The sequence below is a fragment of the Xenopus laevis genome, chromosome 3S (assembly GCF_017654675.1).
Source record: "Xenopus laevis strain J_2021 chromosome 3S, Xenopus_laevis_v10.1, whole genome shotgun sequence".
In the NCBI taxonomy this organism is placed as follows: Eukaryota; Metazoa; Chordata; class Amphibia; order Anura; family Pipidae; genus Xenopus; species Xenopus laevis.
This window is the reverse complement of record NC_054376.1, coordinates 59,877,082-59,900,771: the sequence shown is the minus strand read 5'-3', so window position 1 is coordinate 59,900,771 and position 23,690 is coordinate 59,877,082. Positions and strand designations below refer to the sequence as shown.

Here is a 23,690-nt window from a genome sequence, read left to right as displayed (position 1 = left end):
ATAAGGATCTTCATTTGTTAAAGGGGGGGGGTTCACCTTTAAGTAATCTTTTAGTATGTAATAGAATGACCAATTCTTAGCAACTTTTCCATTGGTTTTTATTATTATTTTTTTTATATATAGTTTTATAATTATTTGCCTTTTTCTTTGGACTCTTTCCAGCTTTCAGATGGGCGTCGCTGACCCCATCTAAAAAGCAAATACTTGGTAAGGCTACACACTTATTATTATTGCTACTTTTTATTGCTCATCTTTCTAGTAAGGTCCTCTCCTATACATATTCCAGTCTCTTCTTCAAATTAATGCTTGGTTGCTAGGGTAATTTGGACCCTAGCTGCCAGATTGTTTATAATGCACATTGAGCTGCTGAATTAAAAAGCTAAATAACTCAAAAACCTTAAATAATAAAAAATGGAAACCAATTGCAAATTGTCTCAGAATATCACTCTCTACATCATACTAAAAGTTAATTCAAAGGTGAACAACCCTTTTAAAGGGGTTGTTCGCCTTTAAGTTAATTTTTAGTTTATGTAAGGCTACGAATGTATTGTTATTGCTACTTTTTATTACTGATCTTTCTGTTCGGGCCTCTCCTAATCATAATCCAGTCTCTTATTGAAATCAGTGTATAGTTGCTAGGATAATTTGAACCCTGGCAAGCAGATTTCCAAAATTGCAAACTGGAGGGCTGCTGAATAAAAAGCTAAATAACTCAAAAAAACACATAATAAAAAAATGGGTGGGTGTTGGGTGGAGTTATGGTTTTGGTGTCTTAATACTGTATGTCATAGCAGCAGATTTATTGTTTATCTTTAGCCATGACTTGTGTGAGGAACATTTAACCACAACTACATTTCTGTAATTATCTACAGTCACTTCCTGTTAAAATTGTTATTGTCACAAGTATGGCACATGCCAACATCTGCTTCTTGAAAGTGCTGCTGCCTGAATTTCCTGGTAGCAGTTGTGCATATTTGACATACCTGTGAAAAGTGATAGAACACTGGAGAAATGTTGCTGTCAGATCCCTTGCTATGACATGAAACTTCGACTTAAAGTTAATAATGTAGACTAAAGTGTAACATACCCAGTCAGCGACCCTTTGTTTTGTTTAGAAAAGAATAAGCATCTTTATGCACACCATCCCCTTTCTGCATATTTACTTGTATACATCGTACAGTAGTTGTAAATAGTGATGGGTGCGAATTTGTGCATTTCGCCAACGGTTCCGACACCAGCGACAATTTTGATGCCGGGCGACGATTAATGGATGCCCATCAAAATGGGCACCAGTGTCAAAGTTGACGTTTCTCAAATTTTCACCAGCTTTGCGAATTTCGCAGGAAATACGTGGCGAATCGAAACGGGAAAAATTCTCCCATCACTAATTGTAAATTTGCCAACCAAAGAGATATTTGCTGCAGTTACTCATAACACCGAGCTAACTGGTGGCAGAGTACAGTAGCTGAGAGGGAATTAGCAAAAGTGCATTTAGCCAGAATTAAAGGAACAGTGACAACAAAAAAATTGTGTTTTAAAGGAATGACAATATAATGTAGTGTTGCCACACACTGGTAAAACAGTTGTGTTTGCTTTAGCAACACAACTATCGTTTATATAAACAAGCTGCTGTTTAGCCATGGGGGCAGCCATTCAAGCACAGGATAACAGATAAGTTCTGAAGAATCCATTGTATACTATAGAGCTTTTCTGTTATTGGCTATGCATCCTGTGCCTTTTCTCCTTTTTCAACTTTGAATGGCTGCCCCCATGGCTACACACAGCAACTACTTTATATAAACTATAGGAGAGTTTCTGAAGCAAACACACCAGTTTTACCAGTCCAGTGCAGTACTACATTATGTTTTCATTACTTTAAAACATTTTCTTTTTTGGTGTTACTTTTTTAATTAAAGCAGTAACAGAGTAATATGTTTGTATCAGAAAACTCCATATCAAATTTTTTACTCCACCCTAAGCCAAAAAGGGGTAATTTACAAAGCTCCCTTAGTACTCACTTACACAGCACTTCAGGCCGTGGTTGGTACTCTATGCACAGAGTGCTGGACTCTATACAAAAACCAGTGTCAGAAGGTGCACCCCAGCCCTGTATTTACCATCTGGCAATAAGTGCAGCGTTCTGTGCCTCCTGCTGCTTCATGCCATATGCATCAATGCCTAGGTGAGTCCCCTTGCCTGTCCCTCATGAAGCGAGTGTTCAGTGTAAAAATAAAAACTGGGTAAATGGGCTGTGCCAAATAAAAAATGTTTAATATAGTTAGTTAGCAAAAAAATTTAATTTATAAAGGCTGGAGTGATTGTGTGTCTAACGTGTGACATGAGGGGGGGGGCACATGGGTCATAACTGTTTGTCTTTGAATCTGAGCTGAATGCTGAGGATCAATTGCAAACTCTCTGAACAGTTATGTCCCATGTGGCCCCCCCTTAAAGTGGCTGACTGCAGGAAAGCAGGAAGCTGTGTTCTGTTATGTTAGACATCCAGTCTTTATTGATAACATTTTTGACTAACTGTATGAGAAACATTTTTTATTTTACACAGCATATGTATAAACCCAGTTTTTATTTTTACACCGAACTGTTCCTTTAACACAGGCAGCACTTGATGTAAGGCATGTTCCACAGGCTATTTGCCCCATGCACTTGGCAAAAACCGCTTAAGCTGCGAGTTTTTGAAGAACAGAAGTGTATGGTTATTAATAATATCATTGTATAGGCCATTCTTAAGGCCATATGTATGAAAAATTGAAAGGAACCTGTTTCTAAAATACCGGTGTACTGAATTAAGTTGCCTAGTCCATTGGACATTTTTTAAGAGCGTTGTCTTTTGAGAGGGGCAGATTTATCAAGGGTTGAATTGAAAATTCTAAGTAAAAAATCGAATTTCAAGTTATTTTTGTGTACTTCGACTAGGGAATAGTCCAAAACTTGATTCAAAAATTCTAATATTGAAATTTATTGGAATATTATAACTTTCTCTTTAAAACTTCGAATGTGACCATTCGCCATCTAAAACCTCCCAAATTGCTGTTTTAGCCTATGGGGACCTCCTAGAACCTATTTGGAGTCAATTGGTGGACTTTGAAAAATCAAAGTTTTAGGAATTATGTCCCGCTTAATGTTCCAGGGTTTACAGGCCCTTGTCAATTTCATATTTGCAAGTTTATTGGCACTAGCCTAACGAGTAAACTGCACCTTCAGCCAATTCATCACCCTCTAGCCCAATGCCGTCAGTCAAACTTTCAGCTTTGCAAGCATACTATATGCATCAAAGTGCATGTGCTTGTCCATCAAGAAAACTGAAGCTCAACACACCCTCTGATGGAACACAGAGCATCCATTTAGTCACACTTCAATACTACAGGGTGTTAAGGGAGGGTGGTCCTCCACCTTTGTTCATCAGAGTGTATCAGTGTTGAATGGTACAGGTACCTTTCTGGTTTCTATGTATGTTGCCTTCCTGGTTGTGATGTTTTGACAATCTAATGCTTTAGAGCAACATTTCCATCTTTTTCCCCGAAGAACCAAAATAAAAGTGCTATTAGTTATCAGTCCCCCTGCATGGTTTTTTCCTATGGCAAGTAGGCTGGGGCAACTGGCACAGTGTTTCCCCATATCCAAGACCTCCACCGTTTAGACGAGTGGTTGTCTGACTTTTCAGTTCCAGACCCCTTTTGGAAGATTATCAGGTCTCATTAGCTCATAACAAAATTACACGGCTCTGTCCCTAATTTAGCCATAGTTCCAACAATATCTACGACAGAAATAAATGTTCAACCCATATTAACCTTCCAGCCGAGCTTCCATTATTTAGGGGAGCAAATAAGTATTCTCATAGCTAACCTTCACACAGGGCCTTGCTGCCACTGCTCTAAGGCCTCCCAGGATGGTCTGCTCCAGAGTTTAGAAACTACTGCTTCAGATATTGGCTTGAAAGGTAATTGAAAAAATGTATAGGGTCCTTGAGCACTGCCTACTCTATTCTTAGTGTATATGTTGGCACCATGATTTTTTTCCCTTAAAATTATTTCCTGTGCTTTAGAAGGCAACCGACAGCTAAAAAACACCACTGATATGTACCCAAAGTTTTTCTCTTTATAGTTCATATAGGTTGTATTGTCCAGCTTTTCTGTCATAGGAGAGGGGCTCCCTGTGACTTCAAAAGTCATTCAAAAAGATGCATGTGGTATATCTATTTTTTTAACACTCTTGTACGCTTTTTTTCATCGTCTTCCTTGTGGTGTCTTATTCTTTTATTTATTTTTTTAAGGGCCATCACTGGTGCTTGACTATGTTCTCAGGATGAAGCGGCGATTGGACGAGCCAGAGGCAGCTGCCTATCCACCTCAGCCCCGCAGGATTGCTGAATCTTTTGCCCACACGCATCGTGTACTTGCCCCTGCTCCTCCAACATATGAGCCACCTCCTGATGCTATGCAGCCCACTGCGGGCATCCAGTACTCTGTAGCCCCTGGATACCAGGTATGGAGCACTGCTCTTCTTTAAGGTCAATGAACTGCAAAACATAACATATTTTGGGAGATGCTTTTTTTCAAAGTTTAGACTCTTTCGTTAATCTCCGGTTTAAGTTGATAAATTGTCAATTGTCCATAGCAGGTGCAATTAATTGGACAATTAAATAAACTATGTTAGATTAGAATAAAGAGGATATAAAAAATTGCGGGGACATTGCAGCATTGCATCTGTAATGAGACAATTTGGTACACTGTACCAGGAGCCACAAACCCCATTGAAAGGGTTGTTTACCTTCCAAACACATTTTTCAGTTAAATTGTTTTCACTTCAAATAAAGATTTTTTCAATTGCTTTCCATTTTTGTTTTTTTATCATTTTTCCAAAATTAAAGTTTAATGTTTGTGGGGTGTCAGTCTGGCAACTCAGTAATCCAGGAGCAGATTCTGAACTGTTACAATTTGCGGCTACATAAATTGATACAGTTATCAGAAGTGTATTAAGAATATTAGCAACAACTGTATCAATTAATGAAACTCCGGTATTCTGCCCAGCAGGAACAAAGATAACAAATGTATCGACTAACTGTATTCATTTAGAACAGTTACTTTACACTTCAGTATTAGAAAAACTATAACAAATTGAAAATGCAAAGTAATTGCAAAAAAAGTCTTTATTTCTGGTTTATTTTCTTGATTTATTTTTTTATTATGAAAAAAAGTGTTTTGAAGGTGAACAACTCCAGATTTTTTTTTGCCACCAAAAATTGTACTGGTTTAGTTGTGCTTATTGCTCTAGTAATCTATCCCCTGTTTGAGCATAAGAGTTAAAAGAACCATAACACCAGAAAATGTGTTGTTTTTAAGTAATTGTATACTTAATATTGTATACTAGTATTGTTGCTAGCTTGATTAACTGGTCACATCTGTTTTAGCCAGATCAGGTACTTTGCAGATAAAAACACAATTTTGTTGCGTACTGTATAACCTACATCCTACAATACTTCTGAAATAATTTTACAGGTCTCAACAGTGCCACAGAGCTCAGGAGGCCATGGCCAGGCATCACTTACTGCAGTGCATAGTAGTCATCATCACAGCTCGCCTGTGCCAAGCCATGGGGGACCTGCTGTACAGAGTCATGCTCATTCAAACCCACCAGCTGCACCTGCACCTGCACAAGGACAACAGTTTCAAAGGCTTAAAGTAAATAAACTGATCAAGCTATTCAAATAAACATATTTTCTTTTGCAGGTTAAAAACCTTTAAGGAAATAAAAAGAAAACAATCTTAACAGATTTATAAAGTGCATACAACACACCATAATGAAATGCACACTTAATGTCCGCCATCCAAGAGTTCCAGAAACTGAATTGGATAAAACAGTATTTTCCCTCTTTGGATGAATTATATTTTATTGGTCATTGCAAGAGAAGTATCCTTTAGTACAGGAGCGCCCATACTTTTCTAATGCGAGGTCTACTTTTAGTGATGTTGACCCATTATGATCTACATCCATAAAAGTATTGTTAGCATTCTGTTCCATGGAAAATATGACTTAAATATTGATTTGAGAAAATGTATGTTGCTATATTTATCAAATAACTATTATGTAACCTTAACATAATAAATATCTGAATGAAACAGGAGGGTAATTTAGTCAAGCTGTTTGCTGATGGTGTCTTGAGATCTACTGATCACCAGCTAAAGGTCTACTGGTAGAGCCTGATCTATCTTTTGGGCACCCCTGCTTTAGTACAAGAGTTCCTGTGGGATTGCTGCTATCATCCTGGCTTAAAGGGGAAGGAAACCTCGTCGGCGCTAACCCCCCTCTCCCCCTCCCGTGTATTGCCCCCCTCCCTCCTCCCCCCTGGCCTACCCCTCCCGCTGGGCAAATGCCCCTAACTTGTTACTTACCCTTCTGCGCAGGTCCAGTCCAGGGAGTTCACAGGCGACATCTTCTTCCACGCGATCTTCTTCCTCCTTTGACCGGCGTTTTGGCGCATGCGCAGTAGGAGCATTTCGCCGGTACGGATCTACTGCGCATGCGCCAAAAGTCACGCGCATGCGCAGTAGATCGTACCGGCGAAACGATCCTACTGCGCATGCGCCAGTCAAAGCAGGAAGAAGATCGCGTGGAAGAAGATGTCGCCTGTGAACTCCCTGGACTGGACCTGCGCAGAAGGGTAAGTAACAAGTTAGGGGCATTTGCCCAGCGGGAGGGGTAGGCCAGGGGGGAGGAGGGAGGGGGGGCAATACACGGGAGGGGGGTGGGGGGTTAGCGCCGAGGAGGTTTCCTTCCCCTTTAAGCTGGCCATAGACATGCAGATTTTAGCCTTGGATCCGACAAATGATTGGACGTCGCAATCTTCCAACCTTCCACTAACCATTCAGATTAAATAAAGTAGTAGTAGAACAAATCAGACAATGACCCATTGACAATACTTAGGCATGACATTCTGAGAAATTATAGTTAGCCGACAAACCTATCTTGTCCAAATGAATGATCGCCATAGTACGAAAAATGTCAGGTGATCCACACACAGTTTGAAAATCGTACTAACCTTCAATTTGTACGATTATCTTTGCGTCTATGGCCAGCTTAAGTAACGTCCAAAATGCTACCTTTTAAACTCAGATCTGGCTATGTCCGTATAGACATTATCAACATATTTCCAGCAACATAATCCGTATTACTTAGGAAACTTTCAGTATTACCATTTGTGTGTCTCATCAAACAGAGCTGAGCAAGCATACTGTTACAAATATTGCTGCAAATTAAAATGTTTTGTAGACTGAATAATCTTATATGATAATGCAATGTAACCTTTTTTGCTATTTAATGAATCCATGTTATGGGTAAAATCACTTCATAAAAAGGATACTTGTGGGTTTTATTGTAGAAGGTAATGGCTCTTCAGTTAAAAGGAAACTTAGTTTAGAGAAGGTAAAATAAAAATAAAGCATGCATTGCTTCACTTCATTTTAAGCTTTTGCTTCTATTGCTAAAGTTGTTTTTTCTCTCTAGGTGGAGGATGCTCTTTCTTATCTTGACCAGGTAAAACTGCAGTTTGGTAACCAGCCGCAGGTGTACAATGACTTTCTTGACATAATGAAGGAGTTCAAGTCACAGAGGTGGGTGGCTTTTTTTTTTTTTTCTTTTTTTTTTTTTAAACACAAATAATTTTTCAATTTTCCTAAATGTAACTTTTATTTTAGTATGTACCTGCAGCATACTGGTTAGGTGTTTAATCCTAATTCTTAGAAATTAATCTTTTCCTTTTTAAATCTGAATTTTAGCAGTCTTTTGCTTTTAAATTATAATTTTACTTTCATGCTTTGATAAAAAATTTTCTTGGAACAGGTCACATGCCCTGTTTTAGGAGCACAGCTTGAATTTATTTTGGCAGTGGAAAGGTTAGATTTAAAATAGGGGAGAACTCTCTCTCTTTTCTGCCATAGTGATCCATTGTACAAGTTTATTTAACTAGAGACGACAGCAGGTTTTGTTCTTTATGAATCTGTATATTGGTCTAGAAAGTATTTCATTGCTTTCCGTCACTGGACAACTGCAATACATTTGTATTTGAAGGCAGGGCTCAACCATCTGTATCACTAGCTGTAGAGAGCTTACATTTGGGGCATTGATATGGATAGGTTGAATATATGTAATCTATGGGGGCTCATATAGAGAAATTGCACCATTCTGTCTTGTACACGTCTAAGCAATTCGTAGATGGAGTCCAGGGTATCCAACCACATTTCAGGTGTTATGGAAGGAATATCAGCAACCCACTTCTTGTATTCTTTTTTTGATTGCAAACATTTCAAATCACAGCACTAATACCTTGTAAAATCCACCTATCCTATCTGAGGAGGAAAGGTGTATCTAGAAGTAATCCACTGAATGAATTAATTGTGCTGTAATCCAGCTGTGCACACACTTTTTTAGCGAGGTGCGACCCTTTTTACTAGGTCATTGCTTTGGGGTCTGCCAACATGTTACCCTTCCATAGAAAATGTAAACATTTAACGTAATTGAATTACACTGAGAAAAAACAAATGTTGTTGCATTTGAAAGCAATGTCAACGCACAAAAATATTTTTTTACCTAATTCTAACCTTGCAATATACATTCATTACAAAATTTCTGTGGTTTTTAAGTTATTTGTACAGGTATGGGACCTGTTATCCTGAATGCTCGGGACCTGGGGATTTCCGGATAACGGATCTTTCTGTAACTTTTTTTATTAATTATTTTTTAATCCCCTTTTTACGTCTACTAGAAAATCATGTAAACATTGAATAACCCCAATAGGCTGGTTTACCTCCAGTAAGGATTTAGTATTATCTTAGTTTGGATCAAGTACATTTTTAAAAAAATTGATTTGGATAAAATTGAGTCTATGGTAGCCAGCCATTCCGTAATTCGGAACTTTCTGGATAACGGGTTTCCGGATAATGGATCTCATACCTGTATATGTATTGCTATTGAAAGCAGTGTTTTTCCCTTTCTATTCCTTGCTCTTATGGTTCAGACTGTTGATACAATGCAAGACCAGCCAGCTGTGACATCATCGGCGGGGTGGCGTGGGTCTATAAAAGTGTATGAAGTTAGGCGTGGGTGAGGGAGTGCGGGAGTGCACATCACTAGTGTGTGTGTGTGTATATACAGTGTATATATAGATATAAATTGGCTTTTTACTTTCTCCCTTTACTTACAGTATTGACACACCAGGGGTCATAAGTCGGGTGTCTCAACTGTTCAAAGGTCATCCAGAGCTAATCATGGGCTTTAACACTTTCTTGCCACCTGGATACAAGATAGAGGTGCAAACAAATGACTTGGTTAATGTAACAACTCCAGGGCAAGTTCACCAGATTTCAACACATGGCCTGCAGCCTCCAGTTCCTCCAGCTCCTCCACCATCACAACCACCAACTGCACAGCCCATTACACCACCAGTACACCCGACTCCTCCGCCTCCACCACCTAAAATTAGCAAGGTAATTTCTCAAAAATTATTTTAATTGACTGAATATTGCTAGCCTATTTTAGACATTTCTAGCTTGTCTCCTTATATAGTTAATTGTTGCCTTATACTGCTCATTTCATGAACAATTCGTTTCTTGCATCTATGGTTGTAGAATACTGATGTCCACCTATATATAATGCATCCTTAAAGGGGTGGTTCATCTGCAAGTCAACTTTTAGTATGCTCTAAAATGAGTTTTTCATCTTTTTTTTTTTATAGTTTTTAAATGTATTTGTCTTCTTCTTCTTACTCTTTCCAGCTTTCAAATGGGGGTCACTGACCCTATCTAAAAAGAAATGCTCTCTAAGACTACAGTTGTATTGTTATTGATACTTTTTATTACTCGTCTTTCTATTCAGGCCTCTCCTATTCATATTTCTGTCTTTCATTCAAATCAGTGCATGGTTGCGAGAGTGATTTGGACCCTAGCAACCATACTGGAGAGCTGCTGAAAAAGCTAAATAACTCAAAAACCCCAAGGGGATAGAAATACCTAATTTTTAGTTTCCTCCCCCCTCCATTTTGGATCTTGTGTTCTTTAGTAAGCCTTTATTATATAGTTACATAGTTGAAAAAAGACAAAGTCCATCAAGTTCAACCCCTCCAAATGAAAACCCAGCATCCATACACACAGCCCTCCCTACTTTCACATAAATTATATATACCCATATCTATACTAACTATAGAGTTTAGTATCACAATAGCCTTTGATATTATGTCTGTCCAAAAAATCATCCAAGCCATTCTTAAAGGCATTAACTGAATCAGCCATCACAACATCACCCGGCAGTGCATTCCACAACCTCACTGTCCTCACTGTGAAGAACCCCCTACGTTGCTTCAAATGAAAGTTCTTTTTTTCTAGTCTAAAGTGGTGGCCTCTGGTACGGTGATCCACTTTATGGGTAAAAAGGTCCCCTGCTATTTGTCTATAATGTCCTCTAATGTACTTGTAAAGTGTAATCATGTCCCCTCGCAAGCGCCTTTTTTCCAGAGAAATCAACCCCAACCTTGACAGTCTACCCTCATAATTCAAGTCTTCCATCCCTCTAACCAATTCGTTGCACGTCTATGCACTCTCTCTCTCCAGCTCGTTTATATTCCTCTTAAGGACTGGAGTCCAAAACTGCACTGCATACTCCAGATGAGCCTCACCAGGGACCTATAAAGAGGCATAATTATGTTTTCATCCCTTGAGTTAATGCCCTTTTTATGCAATACAGAACTTTATTTGCTTTAGTAACCACAGAATGACACTGCCCAGAATTAGACAACGTGTTATCTACAAAGACCCCTAGATCCTTCTCATTTAAGGAAACTCCCAACACACTGCCATTTAGTGTATAACTTGCATTTATATTATTTTTGCCAAAGTACATAACCTTGCATTTATCAACATTGAACCTCATTTTCCAGTTTGCTGCCCAGTTTTCCAACTTAGACAGATCACTCTGCAAAGTGGCAGCATCCTGCATGGAACCTATTTAGTATCCTCTGCAAAAATAGAAACAGTACTTTCAATGCCCACCTCCAGGTCATTAATAAACAAGTTGAAAAGCAAGGGATCTAGTACAGAGCCCTGTGGTACTCCACTAACAACACTGGTCCAATTAGAAAATGTTCCATTTACCACCACTCTTTGTAGTCCATATTTTAGCCAGTTCTCTCTCCAGGTACAAATTCTATGTTCCAGTGTTATAAATTTGAATTTGTACTCGCAGATAGCCAATGGACAGGCTTGGGTAGCAGAAGTGTAGTGTCTGGTAAAGTTGGAAGGTCTTGCACTCTTTTTTGTGTGTTTTGGTGATTTGAATGGAAAACAGTAATTTTAAACCGCAATAAATGCACCCACGTTTATAGGCTATTGCCATAGAATGGATGGTGTTATTTGAAGTGTTGGTCCCCACCAATAAACTACTACTTTCTGTAGTGACATAACACTTGGCAATTCCATATGTTATTGTCAGTGGCACCGGTAGCGTGTCAAGAGAAGAAAGAAGATGAATCTCTATCTTTAGTTATAATACTAATTTTTTGCATGCCATTTGCTTATTATTGTAGTTTTTTTGTTGCTGGGGGAACTGAAGAGTGCTAATTAAAAGTCAAGGATAAAATCTAAATGTTCAGATAGGGTTGCAAGAGTTCAATATACATTTGACTGTTTCAAGGTAATAGATTGGGTTTTGTATTTCATTGCTGGCATAATAGAGGCCATCATTAAGGGAAAGATTTATCAAAATGTGAATTTAGAACTCGCCACAATAAAACTTACTCACTTTCTATTCATTCCTATGGGATTCTTTAAAGCATATTAATCAATGGTGAATTGCATTGATAAATATGATTGTAAAAATCCCATAGGAATGAATCGAACATGGGTGAGTCCTAATCTCACATTTTGATAAATCTGCCCCTAAGGGGCTTTTCTCTGGTTAGTGGTAGTCCTTTGGCCCACAATTACACAGGCAATTACCATTTACCTTCTATATTTAGTCCAACTTGTGGGATATTGTGTAACTTTGCAATCAGTATGAAGAAACTGCAAAAGTAAACTACTGATGAAGCAATTTAAGTACAAAGTATAATCTATGAATGTCTCATAATATATATCATTTAACTGTTAAAATAATCACCGTTCATGTGCCTGTTATTCAGAAAAACATGAATGTTTAATTCCTTTGAAACACTTAATTGTTTTTGCTTTGTTATGACATTAGCCACTGCAGTCCCAGGCTCACACCCCAACAAACCAGCAAAGCACACCTATACAGTACCCATCTCCACGATCTCCACCAGCGCAGCCGCACACACCAGGACCTCTAGCACATGCTGCACCCACTGCAACTGCAGCAACTCCTACAATGCAGAACAACCAGCCAGTTGAATTCAACCACGCAATTAACTATGTAAACAAGATCAAGAACAGATTTCAAGGCCAACCAGACATCTACAAGTCATTTCTTGAGATTTTGCACACATATCAGGTGAGCCTTGGACATTTTGTAAACCTCTTTGATTAAGCGTGGTATTCAGTCATTTGCATAACAGTCGGTCTGATGAAACAAAGGCTTGTTTTTTGAGATACAAGTGTAGTGTGAGATATTTAACAGTCTATTTAACATTAATCACTAGCTCTTGCAAATGTTTTGTGTGCCAATTAAATGTTCCTAGCAAATATAAATATACAAATACAAAGGATGTTTAGAAATTGTTCAAAGTTTGCATTTGTGACCATGCACTATTAACACCGACTATATCAGGTTTTTATACAAGCTTATTCTGTAACATCCAATTAGCTGCTGGGTAGCCGTATGGCCTGGTATTTGAGTTCCAGTAGAGATGTTGGACCCAAGTTTGCATATAGAATACTATTGGTTAATAACACCATATCTTAGATTGAAAAAATACACAAACTTCTGTGTCTATATAAAACTTGCCTAACTCGTAGGTGATCCAGAGGAAGGCTAAATGCTGTTTCTCTCTCATTTGCCTCAGAGGATGCAAAAAATTCCTTCCTAACTCCAAGATGACAATTGGACCAGTCTCTGGATCAACTTGAACTAAGCATTATTTTTAATAACTGTATTTCCTCACTTTCTACAAAGCAATCCCAACCCCTTATAGAATCTATTTAATGTATCTGCCAGTACCTCATTAGAGAGATACAGTTGGACACATTGCCTCCGAAAAAATTAATTTTGCTCACTAGAAATAGTTTTTCTTCAAATGCCAGACAACCAGATATAATTAAGTCACAATGGTGGAGTAAATGGTGGATCAAAGTGCAATATGATGGGTTATTCACAGTGGTGAAGTGCAGAAACCTTTCCTTTTGCTGCCTGCATGTGGCACCTAAAGGCAAAATTTTTTGCCCCTGCAGAATAAAGTGTTGTACCAATCCATATATAGGTGGGGCATCACTAAGCATATCTCTTCCTTAACAGTTATTTGTGATACACAAGGAAGGAGCTCCAGAATAAAGTAAATGTGGACAACCAGGCACTAACTGCCAGCTTAAGGCAGGTATTACAACTCTATATCCATTACTTTGGCCACTGGGCAAATAGTTCAGTAGTCAAAATATTGTATTGGCAGAAAAATAGGCAAGGTTCACAAAGAATATATATTTTCCATATCCACTAACTGTTTAACGGTTTAATTCTTCAGAAGGAACAGCGTAATGCTAAAGAAGCAGGAGGTAATTACACACCAGCCCTGACAGAGCAGGAGGTTTATGCCCAGGTAGCAAGACTTTTCAAAAACCAGGAGGACCTGTTATCAGAATTTGGGCAATTTTTGCCAGATGCCAACAGCTCTGTGGTAAGAAATCAGTGTGATTTTTCAAAGCATTTGTTTTGCATTGTTGTGGTGGAAAAAATGGATTTCATCATTAAAATGAAAAACGAAAACCCCCAAAATGTTGTTTGCAACAATCTAGTTATTAAATGCATTATTTAAGGTGTAAACAAACCATTTAAAACCACAATAGTTATTTATTTAGAAACACAGGCAGAGTTTTCTACTTATCTTAGGAGTGTTCTGGATATTGTCCTTGGTGTTATGTTGAGCCATACATATGAACATAGGGTCTGAGATGAGGTCTTTTGTTGCTCCACCTGTAAACTGCCTGTAACCTATTTATCTTGAAACAAAGGATTTCATTATTATTTAAAAAATTCACTGTACTTCTTGATGCTCAAAAGCTGATCAGCTGTCATTCTCAGGAAGTACCGGATTCATTTTTTCAATGGCATCCACATGCCAGGATGGTTTTGACCAGCAGAGAAAACATAGTCTGTGCATTTACCCTTTTGCTATCTAATTATAGAGCATTCAGACCTCAGAAATCCAAATGCCAACTGGAAACCAATAGTTTATACATTTTGAGCTTTTAATATCATACGTTAAAAGCAAGATTGTAGGTGTTTTTTCTTTTTTTTTTTTTTTTTTTCAAATTAAAAAAAACCCCTCCAAAGCAGTTTTACATCTGTGGCACACAAGCGTTCTGTGTGCTTCATTGACTACCCGGACAACCATGGAAGTCAGACAACTTTCCTAAATGAAGTAGCTTTATGTCCCTAATAGTGGGAAATCCATTGCTTTCAGCAGATGCTTTCACTGTTGTGCAAGGATTGCGAAGAAATGCTAGCCTGGTTCTGTCAATAGTTGGTAGAATGTTTCCAGCTAATTTGGAGAATATTTGTCTAATACTTACAGATTATAGGTGCAATTGAAAAACAACCTTAAATAAACAGTGAAAACAAAAGCAATATTGTCCGTTAATATATTTTTATTTGTGTACCTTTGAGAAAAAAAGGTTTATTGGTAAGTCAAGAGTGAGTTAAGTGGTTCTATCTTTTTTTTATTAAAGTACTTCTAAGGGCCTATTTTTATAATTTTTTTTTGTCAACCAGCTTTTGAGCAAAACAACAGCTGAAAAAGTGGAATCAGTAAGAAATGATCATGGGGGTACTGTGAAGAAGCCACAACTTAACAATAAGCAGCAGAGGCCCAATCAGAATGGCTGCCAAATTAGAAGACACTCTGGGACTGGAGTCACACCTCCTGTTAAGGTATGTAGAGTGGAAAAGCCATACCGGGATATATAAAGTTCACATACTGCTTTTCTAAAGTTGTCACTGTTATATTATTTTTGTGTTTTCCTTTTTGATGTCCTATCTTTTACATTTTTTATCTATCATTACTAATATTTCTCTGTGCAACATGTTTAATTTCAATTGCTTACTTAAAATATGTGCTGTATTTTCTAACCAACAGAAGAAACCTAAAATTCTTATCCCTAAAGACCAGTCACTGGCAGATGCCAACAAACATGGAGCAGGAGCAGAATCACAGTTTTTTGACAAGGTGGGTTATGTCTCTTCAGATATGTGCTACTTGTGCCTTGTAACTATCTGTATATTGTAAATGTCTGTACTGGAAAAAACACCCCATGTATATATGTAGTTACATCAGTGGTGTCCATTTATAAATGTGCACAATGGGTGCATTTGTTCTGGGGCAGTATCCACATTTTTTCAGATGGCAAGGAAGATGCAATATGTTCCAATAGCATTCAGACCACACTGAGAAGATATATACGGAAATTACAGCTAGCATTTAGCTATTTAGGCTAAAAGCATACATGGCATTTGACTGCTATTGTAATTGGGCAGAAACCATCAGCAGTCTTTTACTGCTTCCTATAGTGATGTACTGGGAGCATGCTGAAAATATTGCCCCAAGTACTCCAACGTAGTGCAGTGGCTGTAAGATTCTCAGTTCAAGCCCCACTAGAAGGCCCAACCATTTGGCCACAATCATTAGAGCCCCCCTTAGGTCATGAAATGTGTGCAGATCTTTGAGACATGCATCAGTAAAGTTGCAGTTTTAAGAATATGCAGCAGAGATATTGAAACTAAATTTCACTCTAAATCACATTTACACTGGTCTTTCAGGTGTTTTTAGCTTGTTAAAAATGTTCTTGTGTCATGGAAAGTAAAGCCTTCTGAAATCAGAAGTTAGTTACTTGTCTCATACCATACACACCGCACTACCTAGATACCAAAAATTACAGTTTTAATTCTCCCATAAGGCATCATGGGCGGAGAAATGCAATTCACTCCTTTATGTCCCTTTGGCCAACTATGCATCCAGAACTGCTATTTTATATCCCATATACAGCATAATAGTTCAGAGCCATATATCCAAACTTGCAGACAGCTGTTTCGATCTTGTTAGATCTGGTCAGTGCAAGATATTGGAACATGGTTTCTGAGGGGCTAGGACTTGGAAAGTAGAGAAATAGAACACCGAACCTGGTTAGGGTTAGATGGGCTAAAAGGAGCCAAAACGCCCTTCACAAGCCATTACATGCAAGGTGAAGCCTTCTGAAATCAGAAGGTATTTACTTGTCTTGTGCTATACACACAGCACTGCTTAGATACCAAAAATGAGAGTTTTAATTCTTCCATAAGGGAGATAGACATTTTTAGCCCAATTTTGGTAATTCTCCCTAAATGCTTTCATGAACCCAAATTTATTCTCGCTTTTCACTGTAGGTTCGGAAAGCACTGCGGAGTGCAGAGGCATACGATAACTTCCTAAGATGTCTTGTGATCTTCAATCAAGAAGTAATTTCCCGGTCCGAGCTAGTTCAGCTGGTGTCTCCATTCCTAGCGTAAGTGACAGATCTGAGCCTACCTGGTATTCATTGTATAGTAAACTTTAGCTATTAGCTTAGAACCCCAGACAATGTCTCTGTTTAATGGGTGTTGTTTGCACACCTTAATTTTTATGACAACTGTTTTTATTGCCAGTCATCATAAACTAATGTTTGCATTTCTGCATTTTCTCTTGGGCTATATCTTGGGGGCACTCATACACTACATTGACTGTTTATTGCCGTGTGTAGGATGATTAAAGCATTCTAAATACACAAAGAATATAAATCACAGATATTTTCTGTATATGCTTACATAAGTTCCATTTTGATTGTAGTTGTGTAATCTAGATAGTTTAGGGTAATTCTTATTTCTTGTTTGCCCTCTTTTATGCCCTGTTGACACGTTTTTTTTTCTCTCCCCAAATAGTAAGTTCCCAGAGCTGTTTACATGGTTTAAAAATTTCTTGGGTTACAAAGAGTCCTCCCACATGGAGAGCTTCCCCAAAGAGCGAGCTACTGAGGGTATTGCCATGGAGATTGACTATGCCTCATGTAAGCGTTTGGGGTCGAGTTACCGGGCTTTGCCCAAAAGCTTCCAGCAGCCAAAATGCACTGGCAGAACACCACTCTGTAAAGAGGTAAAGTTATTAGGGTTGGGGAAATGTTATGAATTAAAGAACTAAAAAGGTCCACTTGGTGTAGGAGCTGAGGTCTTACTGCTCATTTTTATAAGACAAAAAAAGACAAAAAAATAACCTGAATAACACATTTTCCTGTAATTGACAAGGCCCAAAAGCCAAATAATTCCTTAATGGGAATCTATTTTGAAAATAAAAAAATATAAGCTTCTTCTCGCTGAAATAAGAAACCTTTTATATACAATCAAACATTCTGTATTGTTTATATAATCACCAATTTACTCTTCACTGTTCCACTTGCCGTTTTTGGTTGTCAGTTAGGTCTAATACTTATTTTTTTTGGGTGGGGGGTGTTGCATTGGATTATGGATTTGTATATGTATTGCTTTTGGAAGCAGGCTTTGTCTGTTCCTGTCCATTCATTTCCCTGGTGGCTCAGACTGTTGATACAATGTAAGACAAGCCAGATGATTAACAGACCTGTCTTTGCTGGGGAACTTTTGCAACATTATTTGTAAAAACGTTAAAGCAGTATTTGCTTAACTCCTTGTTTTTTAAACAAACGTTTTTACAAAAAAAACTTTAAAAGCAATGAAAATGTTTAATGCATATTGTAAAGTTGCTAGAATATTTTTTTGTATTAGGCGATTTTTTTAGGGTTGACTTGCCCTTTAGTTGATTTATATTTAGAAAGTGCCTTATTTCAGTGAGATGAAGCTTATATTACATTTTCATCTTTGCGATAGATCCCCTTTAAATGTAAATTTTGTCTGCATTTCATTTCAGGGTTTTCCCAGGGTTTTGATATGATAGTTTTCTTCTAAACTCTGTTGCTAACCCTTTATTTATTTATTTATTTATTTATTTATTTATTTATAAATTCCTCCATTTGTATCTGGGGTGCAGTACATGTAAATAGGTTTCTTAACATTAAAGTTCAATAGTGATGTTGCATAGTAAAAGAATAAATCCTGCTCATTTGTATCTAAGTTAATTTTAGCTTTCAGCTTCATTAATGGTTTCCTTTATGCATTAAAGGGGTAGTTCACCTTTAATACACTTTTTTTCCTATTGACTTGTTTTTAGATAGAGCACTAGAAATAAACTTTTTTTCATTCTTCTAATTGAAGTTTAAAGTTTATATTCCTCATATTGTGGCCCCTGGAGCAGCTCGGGGATGGGGGGGACTGAAATTGTAAACTGCTCCAATTTGATATAGTAGTTGCAACATTTCTTATCTTTGACTCTGCAGAGCATAATACCAAAGGACTTTATCAAAGGCAGCTGTTATAATTGATACACTAACATTCCCAGATGCTACTGACAAATGTAGCAGATTTTTACAGTTCAGAGTAGGCCCCTGGATTATTTAGCTGTCAGACTGAAACACAATATAGAGGAATATTAAAGTTTAAACAACAATTTTAAAAAAGAAAAGACTGAAAACACTGTTTATTTTATGTGTACTGTCTGAAACCAACTGAACTGAAAGGTAGACTATATATTAAATTAAACCCAGTACCCTCAATTTGCAGAAAATATCCATTTAAAACTACATCTTTTCTCTATTCTTAGGTTTTGAATGACACTTGGGTGTCTTTTCCATCTTGGTCAGAAGACTCTACTTTTGTGAGCTCTAAAAAGACACAGTACGAGGAACACATTTACCGATGTGAAGACGAGAGATTTGAGGTAAGCAGGTTCCTGTCTTACACTTTGTTACCTTGAAATGGGTAATAGTGATCCTTTGTGTTACACCTTGAAATGTTTCATACATTTAATATTATTCATTAGTTTGTCTTGTGTTTTTAAGCAAGCATTATTGTGCCCCCATTGTACTTTTTTGTTCTAGTTGTAGCAGGATAATTTATTGGATATATACTGCTCCAACAGTTTGGAAAAGAAAGGCTGAATGAGTGGTATAATATCAGTGGGGCCGTCGAATAATAGTTTTTAATGATGAAATGAAATTTCCAAGTGCAAAGGGATAAATGAAAATGCATTAAAGACCTGTAAGAGGTAATCTGAACCTGTTTGGAAGTAATACGCAAGCAAACCTTTAAATCTGTACCATGGTTAGAGATCACAAGACAGAGGTCCCTCGTGGAACAGTGACAATGTTTGAATTTTTTTTTTCTTTTTTTAGCCCTGCCTTTTGATACACAAAAGGTTTTTGTAGTCTTTCTTTATGCTAGAAAGTTTTTTGTCTATGATTTGGAATAAATATCTATTTATCTATATATCTATCTATATCTATATATAGATCTATATATTTATCTATAGATCTCTATATTTATTTATATTTTTGTGTTGCCTTTTTCAGTTGGACGTGGTATTAGAAACCAACCTGGCTACCATTCGTGTTCTGGAGACTGTTCAGAAGAAACTTTCACGGCTTTCTGCGGAGGACCAGGCCAAATTCAGACTAGACAATACACTTGGAGGGACATCTGAGGTCATCCACCGCAAGGCTTTACAGAGGATATATGCGGATAAAGCTGCTGATATAATAGATGGTCTAAAGAAAAACCCTGCTGTCGCTGTACCCATTGTCCTAAAGAGGTGAGTGCCCTGCAAATATAGTGCCTTTAAAGGAGAAGGAAAGCTACAGAGGCATTTTATTGCCAATAGATTAGCTGTAATAGTGCAAGCTAGAATGCTGTATTTATTCGGTAGAATGTTTTACTTATACCTGAGTAAATAGCTCTAGAAGCTCTATGTTTGTTTAGGATAGCAGCAGTATTAGCTTGGTGTGACATCACTTCCTGCCTGAATCTCTCCCTGCTCACTTTTAGCTCTGGGCTCAGATTACAGCGGGGAGGGGGGGAAGAGGAGCAAACTGAGCATGCTCACGCCCAGGGCAAGGAGGTTTTAAAGGAAAACTATACCCCCCAAACAATGTAGGTCTCTATTAAAAGATACTGAGTAAAACAGCTCATGTGTAAAACCCTGCTTCGTGTAAATGAACCATTATCATAATAATATACTTTTTTAGTAGTATGTGCCATTGGGTAATCATAAATAGATGATGCCATTTTAAAAAATAAGGGCTGCCCCCTGAGATCGTAAGATTCACTGTGCACACATACAAACCACATGTAAGGTCACATGAGCCAATTAACAGACAGAGTTCTGCCTTTTGCTTCCTCACTTCTTCCTGTTACAGTTAGTGTTGTAGTATTTCTGGTCAGGTGATCTCTGAGGCAGCACAGATAGAGTCATGAAATGGTGGTTCAAAGCAAGAGATGTAAAAGGGCAATATTTATGTAAATATATATTCCAGTTTGGTAAGATTATTTAATATGTCATTCAATTTGATATAAACTATCTGTTGCTTAAGTATTCATTTTGGGGGTATAGTTTTCCTTTAAGCTGAAGGCAGGAAGTCTGATACAGAAGCCCATGTGTACACAATAGAAGGAAAGAAATGCAGTGTTTCTTTTGACAGAGGACTCCGAGCAGCACTTCTTTGATGGTTTACTGGTATATTTAGGTGGACCTTTCTGACAAGGCTTACTTAGTTTTAACCTTTCCTTCTCCTTTAAGTGTCTATGCAAACTCAAATGCAATTTGTTCTTTTGTAACAATTTAGCAGGAATAAGACACCATAGTGTAATAAGTTTATTTTGTAAGCAAGGTTGCTTTTGGGAACTGGGGTAGGGGCAAGCCTGGACTACCATGAAATATCAGGGCATGGGTGGAACAGAGGCAGAGTTTGCATGGATCGGAAGCAAACCTGGGTCTTGCCCAACTGGGCTTGTTTGACCACCTTGAGGAGCGCTATATCGGATCATAATGATAAGAAAATGGGTGGTCCTATCGAGGACCACATTCAGTTCCTCCGTTTGGAAGGATTTGTAAACCTGGCCAATTTTCAGGCAGGTATTGATTGTGGAAGCCTGTCTGCCTAATACACTGCCCAATAAGCTTAATATGTTTGCAGCTTTTGTCAGCGCGTGTATGGGGACCTTAACACTAAAATTTAAAGTGTTTTAAAGGAACGACAAAGTATACTGTTGTCCTCCACTGGTGTGTTTTCTATAGAAATACAACTATAGTTGATATAAACAAGCTGCTGTGTAGCCATGAGGCAGCCATTCAAGCACAGATAACAGATAAGTTCTGAAGAATCCCATTGTAAACTATGTATCCTGTGCCCTTTCTCCTTTTTCAGCTTAAGTAGAATAGTCCTTCTCAAGCAAACACAAAACTTGTATTTGTGCAGGACAACCGTAGATTATATTTTCATTACTTCAAAACACTTTCATTTTTCAGTGCTACTGTTCTTGAGCATTAGCATTTTTGCTCTAATCAGTTTGAATTGCAGCCCCACTACACAGTAGTTCATTTATATAAAACTATAGTAGTGGTATTGAAGAGCAAATACACATTATTTACCAGTGCAATGTGTTGTATTGCTTGGTGTTACTGCTCCTTAATCTATATGCTATAGGAACCCAACCAAATTTTGGACTACAAAATGGTGCTTACGCCCACTAAGACTTTAAAGTTCTGCTGTAGCTCTTGACATGCCACCAAGGACATAGACGTGGATTGGCACATCAGTTTGTGAAGGATAATGTTTTGTCTTTTTCTGTCACACTGAAACACCACAAACTTTTCTTTTTCTTTTAAGAAAGCTGTTATAGGGCTCTTTTTCAATACAATTGTTCAGAAACCTTGAATATATTTTATTTTTGAGTTTTGCACTTAATGAATGAATGAATGAATGAATGAATGAATGAATACATATAGCCAAGATTTAATGGGTAAATTCGCTTAATTATCTATCCTATTTTTAAGGTTGAAAATGAAGGAGGAGGAGTGGCGGGAAGCACAGCGTGGGTTTAATAAGATCTGGCGGGAACAGAACGAGAAGTACTATCTTAAATCTCTGGATCATCAGGGTATCAACTACAAACAGATTGATACAAAGGTGTTGCGGTCCAAGAGTCTCCTTAATGAGATTGAGAGCATCTATGATGAGGTAAGAACTACATAGTTTGTGATAGATCTCATGCGGTGTAGGTGTTTGGCTGGAGGCTGCTAGTAAAGCTGGTTGTACACATGTATGGGTAGCTACACTGCCAACTGATCTGGAGGGGCAGAATCAGCATCTTAAATCTGTCCATCTATGGCCGGTGTCACTGTAGAATCATGAACCTTCAAATAAAAAAAAACGTATTTGTATTGACCGTTCAGTGCTTTCCATTTGCAGACTATGGTTGTAAGGAAAAGAGTTTTTTTTATCACACTTTTATTTTGGTAAAGTAAGGTGACACTAGCCATCTCCGTATTAATTGTGGAAAGCCATGACTAATTAGAAAACTGCAAATGTTGATTTTTTAAAATGTGTACATTTAATATGTTTAAAAATAAAAAAAAAAGCTACTGTGTGCCATGCATATTTGAAAATTTTACATAAATTCTCAAATACAGAGGTTTGACTGCCTTAAAATTCAGGACTCTATTGTTACATTTTCTCTTTTAAAGGTAGCTGGCTAAATCCACTCTATAACAACACGTAATCCCTTTGAAGAACCTGGCTAATTGTTTGGTGCCTGTGGTCAAGGGTGGAAAGGCCATGTGTGACATTAGCATTAAAAGTAAAACAAAAAAACTTGTCTCTGGCCCACAGATGATGTGCCTCATAAAGAAGTGGCTCATGATCTCTATCTAATTCACAGGCGACAATGTGCCAATTCACAATCACTGTTCTTAAATCTTAAAGGGGTGACCTGTCTTTGTCTACTTTTAGTACGTCATTGAATGGCTTTCATTTCACTGCTATTTTGTTTTTTTAGAATATATTGGATATGTAACTTTACCCATCACCCCTCCTACATGTAGCCCAGTCCATAGAGCCACCTTACAAAGTGTGCTGTTTATACCAGTTACATTATACCAAGTCAATAAAAGAGAGACTAGCAGAACAATCCTGGATGTATGTGGCTGCATATATTTCAACACATTTAAAGGAACAGTGATTCATGACAGAATCCTGTTAAAATCAATGCAAGCACATATACAAAGTGAGATGGAATGCAACAACGAAGAGACTAGTACTTTTGTTTGATTATTTTTTTAAAAATCTGTAATGGAACATGAAAAATTTACTAAGATCTGGTCTGCTTGGTTGGAGATGTAATTAATATTCTGTAATTCCTAATTCTTCATTTTCTTAAGCATGTGCTAATTGCTAATATTTAATTTGGTTTGCCAGAACTATACATGGCAAATGTATTTTGTATATTGTACATAGTCCATACAAGTAAAGCACTAACAACAGAACAAATAAGCAGAAAACAGTATGATATATTACATTGGTCACCACATTTATTTTATACACCTTTTAGCTTTT

General features: G+C 37.6%; 1 protein-coding gene across 5 annotated transcripts in view; it reads left to right on the top strand.

Moving 5' to 3' along the window:
- The window catches only part of sin3a.S (SIN3 transcription regulator family member A S homeolog), a 54,966-nt gene that overhangs the window by 14,597 nt on the left and 16,679 nt on the right, over positions 1-23,690 (top strand). For 3 of the 5 annotated variants that reach the window (XM_041587519.1, XM_041587521.1, XM_041587517.1), the window contains exons 2-15: positions 163-207; positions 4,289-4,500; positions 5,514-5,696; positions 7,519-7,625; positions 9,215-9,497; positions 12,244-12,510; positions 13,694-13,846; positions 14,941-15,099; positions 15,305-15,394; positions 16,588-16,706; positions 17,119-17,329; positions 18,905-19,021; positions 19,653-19,891; positions 22,133-22,316. In XM_041587519.1, coding sequence (XP_041443453.1) covers positions 4,321-4,500; positions 5,514-5,696; positions 7,519-7,625; positions 9,215-9,497; positions 12,244-12,510; positions 13,694-13,846; positions 14,941-15,099; positions 15,305-15,394; positions 16,588-16,706; positions 17,119-17,329; positions 18,905-19,021; positions 19,653-19,891; positions 22,133-22,316 — 2,292 coding nt within the window. In that variant the 5' untranslated portion in view covers positions 163-207; positions 4,289-4,320. 5 annotated transcript variants of the gene reach the window in all.